Here is a 4,879-nt window from a genome sequence, read left to right on the forward strand (position 1 = left end):
CTCTCTCTGAATGGCTGTGTCTTCCTTCTCCACTCCTCAGGAGAGGCTTTGGGCTGTCCCAGCACCTGGGGGAAGGTGTGATGGGTCTGGCTGTGAACAGGGACTCCTTCCCCCAGGGTCCACAACAGTCTGTGGGGCTTGGCTCCACAGACTCTTAGCTGTAGTCTCCTCAGATCCCTGGCAGGGCCTGCTGGCGGCCGGGCCCTGTGCATCTGGGAGCCTAGGGGGGGGAGTGGGGGGAGGACAGGAGGTGGGACACGGGGGCTTCATAGCAGAGCGATCTTGGAGGGAGGGCCCACCTTTGCCCAGTCTCCCTTCCCAGCCTGGACCGAGCGCCCAGCTCTCCCATCCTACAGCTCTGTCCACTCGGTGGCGCCCCTGAGGCCTGCCCTCCCCCAGTGTGCAGCTGGGAGGCATCAGCCTGGCTGGGGCCTCTCTGCCTGCCCTCCCTCCCGCCCTCTGCTCCCTGCTTGGGGCTGTCAGGCCTGGGAAGAGATCCCCACAGTCTCTGCCCCTTTGCGAGTTTCCCAGTCACCCAGACACGGTGGCTTCCTTGGGCAAGGGTCTGGTCTTCTGAAAACACTTTTATGGCAAGTAAGTGACGAATGACGGAAAAGGCCCCCATTTTACTGTTTTAGAGCGTTCTGGTCAGTGATTGTGTGGCCATCGCCACTGCCCGGTTCCAGAGCAGTTTTGAGGTTTAAACGTCTTACCGTAAGTTGGGTGGGTAACAGCTTACAGAGCAGATCAGGGTTTTGAGATCAACATTTCCCATGCGTTCTGGTTCAGCTGGCCCATTGGCAGCCCCTCAACCACCTCTGGGTTTCCCTTGCCAGGGACCGGTCTCAGGGTTGTAGCAGACGGAGTATTTTCATTAGCCCTTTACTCCTCACCCTCCCGCCCCAAGCTCTAAGCCACTGCCGCTCCACGGTCAGTGTCTGGGCGGCCTCTGTTGTGGACCCGCCCATCATTGGAGCCGGTCACTGCGTGTCTTCCTTGTCTAGCTTCTTGGGTTGAGCACGTTTTCATGGAAGCACATGCGTGACGGCCTCTGTGGCAAAGGGATGCCAGTGCCCAGGCTTCAGGCACTTGGCTGCCAGCCTTCTGAAAAAACAGCTGCCGGAACTTTTCCGAGCCGCATTCCCCTCTAACCCAGGACAGCCGCGCTGGCTCACGATCCCCTTGCAGAAATGGGCTTGGCGGCGTTGTGCTTGCCCATCTGTCTGCAATGGACTCGGACGGTTTTGAACCTCCGTCTTTCCTGTTAGCCGTCATTGAAGAGTGTGCTCGGCTTGCGAGTCTGGTGTAGCCGTGCCGGGTGCCAGGCTGTCACTCTGCACCTGAGCTGTTGGGAGGCGCGCACACACCCCACTCACACTGTGGAAACTGAGGCACGGGGAGGCTAAGTCACTTGCCCAAGATCCAGACCTGATGGAGTTGCCAGCCCCTCCCATTAAAGTCTCACCCAGGCCTCGGTTTCCTGCATCTGCATAGCCGGTGGGGGCAGGGCTCAGGGTCAGCTCTGAGCCACACGGCGACTCTCGGCTTCTACTCCACAGCCCGTGAGCTCCTCAGACAGCGAAGCCCCTGACGCCGACGCCGTGGGTGGGAGTGACGCCGACGAGGATGGGGAGGGCCGGGGGGTCATGGCTGTGACCGCCGTGGCCACTTCCGCTGCCAGTGACAGGATGGAGAGTGGCTCGGACTCGGGCAAGAGCAGCGACCACAGCGGCGGCCTCAAGCGGAAGGCCCCGGCTTTGAAGGTAGGGCAGGGCTTACTTCCGGGGGCGGTTGGGGACCGAGGAGGCCTGGTCTTGCCTTCCCACACGCTCGCTCACATCCGGCAGTCTGCCATGCCCAAGACGCACACGCGTGCGTCTTAAACACACTCGAGATCTCTTTCCGGCACCACCAATCTCACGTTGCCGCTCTCCCAGTCCAGAACACTACCATCATGCCGGAAGGGACCCGGAAGGGACGCCACATCCCGGGGCAGTCACAGGCCATCCCTGCTGCCTCCAAGCCCTAGGCAGCCACTGACCCACGCACTATCCACAGATCTGTCTGCTCTGGAGCTTTTATGGAAAGGGACTCGGAGTGTACGCGCGCATGTGCGCGCGCGCCTTTTTTCACTGTGTCTGATGTTTCCAGGGTTCACTCACATGTTGTGTGCAGTGGAGCTTCCGTCATCTGCGGTGAGACCAGAGTTGGTTTCCCCGGACACCTGGGTAGTCTCCACCCTTCGGGGGCTCAGGAATGATGCTCCCGTAACTGCGCAGGTCCTCTGGCCTCTCCTGTGCCTCTGGCGGCTTCTGAATACTTAGTGCGCCATCCTTAACAGCTAAGTTCAAGAAACAGAAGGCAGCAAATGTCGATGAGGGTGTGGAGAGACCAGACCCTCCTCCATAGCTGGTACGAGGGTGCAAGCGCAGTGGGAAACAGCGTGGCGCTGCCTTCAGTAGCCGGAAGTAGAAATGCATGTGGTCCAGCAGTCCCTGTCCATGGTGCACGCCCTAGGGAAATGCCCTGGAGGTATGGGCACACCCTGCTCGTCATGGGACAATGCCCAGGAGCCAAAGGATGGAAAGCACCTCAGTGCCCCCAATGAGATGCGTAAGCACACGTGGGCGTGCAAACATGGCCTGGAAGACCACACCACATCAGAGAGCACCGACGCCGCCGAGACGCACCTCCCCGTGTGGCATCAGCCAGCCACCATGTCTGAGAGAACACTGTGGTCGGAAGTCACGGAAAGGCTTTCGCTGGAAAAGCAACATTCATTGCTGGTCAGTTCCCAGAGAGAAAACCCACTGCCACCAGTCCATGCGGCCAGCCACCCAACGCGTAGCCACTGCACCCCCAGGACGACTCGCTCAGGGGTGGGGGGTAAATCAGGAAGCAGAGGGCAGTCAGTCAGCAAGATCTGGGTACAGAGGAGGGACCCGGTCAGCCAGTTCTTCGGGTGGAGACCTGGTGGGCTCTTCATTCTTGCCGACGCACGCACTTGTGCGACCATCTCGTTGCAAAGCTGGTCGAAGCGCTCACACACAGGAACTGGAGAGAACAACCTTGCAGCCAGGAGGGTGCGAGCCACGGTTCTGAACATGCACAGGTGGATGTGAATCTCTGTGGTCTTGCTGTGCCCCACATGGGCGCGTGCGCGCACTTGGACAGAACCGGCAGTGCACACGTGCGGTTGTTATCCCTTGCCCCTCCCCACTGGTGCTGCAGACAGGGAATCGCTCGACTGGGAACCGAAGGGCCGCTGCTTGAAGCCCCTCAGAAACACCTCGGCAGAAAGGTCTGTCAACCCACCTTTCAAAACCAGCCCTTGGGGAAAAAAGGAGCTGATGCCAAGGACCGAAGTAGAAAGCAAATGTTTTGAAAATGATGGTGGCAAAAATGTACAAATGTGCTTGACACAACGGATGGATGCATTTTGAAAAGAGCTGTATGAGCCCCCAATAAAATGATTTAAAAAAAAAAAAGTAGATGACAAAGGCCCAACCAGCTTTATAGAGTCTGGTCCGCAAGGTGTTTCCATGGAAAAAAGATCTCCGGTTTCATACCCTTGGAAATGACGCCGGTTTTGTTCGTATTGTTTGGACTTTGATGAACTAGCAGGATGGGAACATCAAGAGTACCACATTATGCATTCTCATGTCTGAAAACAGCTGAAACCGCTATAAATGTTATACTGGGATGAAAAAAACAAACCAGCCCTCGGACGCCCCACGGGGTGCACTTCTGAGTTTCCGCCAACAGAGGGCGCCCGCGAGTCAAGAGTTGCTGTGACAGCCGCTGGTGATGGTTAGTTGTGCCTTCACCTGGTTGGACAGCCGTCACCACGCACCTGCTTCGCGCGTGCATGTGCGTGTGTGTACGTGTGTGTGTGTTTCTGGGAAGGGATCCCTGGCTTTTCTCAGGTTGTCCGCAGGGTCCCCAGCTCCAGAAAACTCCCAGGGAGCCCAGCTTTCGCCTGGGCTGTGAGCTAGCCAGGTGGGGGCTGAGCCAGGCGCTGTCTACCCACCCCCTGAGGTGACCAGACTACTCCCTTGCAGATGTCCGTGTCGAAACGTGCCCGGAAGGCCTCCAGCGACCTGGACCAAGCCAGCATGTCCCCGTCCGAAGAGGAGAACTCAGAAAGCTCTTCTGAGTCTGAGAAGACCAGCGACCAGGTGGGCAGCTGGGCACACCCTCAGTGGGTGGTGGGGGCAGCTGGGCACTCCCTCGGGGAGCGGGACCCTGGTGAGAGCCCGCAGGACCCGACCTCACGTGCCCCTCCGTCCAAGGACTTCACACCCGAGAAGAAGGCCGTGGGCCGGCCCCCGAGGCGCGGCGCTGTGGGGAGGAAGAAGAAGGTATTGTTCGTTTGCTTTCTGTGCGCGCACCCACGCCCACCTCTGGGAAACCCCAAGAGGCTTTGGGCCACAGGTCAGCCTGCAGAACGGCCCTCAACGCCCAGCCGTGGCTCGGAGCATGTGGATGGCCGTCATTTGGCGGCCACAGTCGCCGCAGGCCACCGTCTTCTGGAGGCAGAAATTGGGGGGCGGGGGGCGTAACGAGGAAGGAGCCCTGCGTGCATCAGTGTGAGCGCGCGGGGGAGCCCCAAGTTGCAGCTGCCACTGTGGCCGAGGGTCTGGCAGGCCGGGGACCGCCATCGCGACCAGGCAGCTGCAGGAGACCTGGGGTTTGGGGAAGGGGGCTTCGGGCCAGGCGGCTCGGGCCCACCTGCTTCTCTGGCCCCCAGACCCGCGCCCTCACGGCCTCTCCGCAGAAGGTGGCCGTGGCCTCCGACTCGGACGCCGACTCCGATGGGCCCAAGGACCAGCCCGCGCCTGCGGCCAGGTCGGCTTCCTCCTCGTCCTCGTCCTCCTCC

At 60.1% G+C, this 4,879-nt stretch overlaps 1 protein-coding gene across 1 annotated transcript in view; it reads left to right on the top strand.

Moving 5' to 3' along the window:
• Positions 1-4,879, top strand: part of HDGFL2 (HDGF like 2) — a 20,163-nt gene that overhangs the window by 10,745 nt on the left and 4,539 nt on the right. The window contains exons 4-7 of the mRNA XM_045300058.1: positions 1,560-1,763; positions 4,062-4,178; positions 4,293-4,361; positions 4,751-4,879. Coding sequence (XP_045155993.1) covers positions 1,560-1,763; positions 4,062-4,178; positions 4,293-4,361; positions 4,751-4,879 — 519 coding nt within the window. The remainder of the gene's footprint in view (positions 1-1,559; positions 1,764-4,061; positions 4,179-4,292; positions 4,362-4,750) is intronic.

Source organism: Echinops telfairi, unplaced genomic scaffold (genome assembly GCF_000313985.2).
Source record: "Echinops telfairi isolate 266 unplaced genomic scaffold, ASM31398v2 ScPeMD7_7459;HRSCAF=8497, whole genome shotgun sequence".
In the NCBI taxonomy this organism is placed as follows: domain Eukaryota; kingdom Metazoa; phylum Chordata; class Mammalia; order Afrosoricida; family Tenrecidae; genus Echinops; species Echinops telfairi.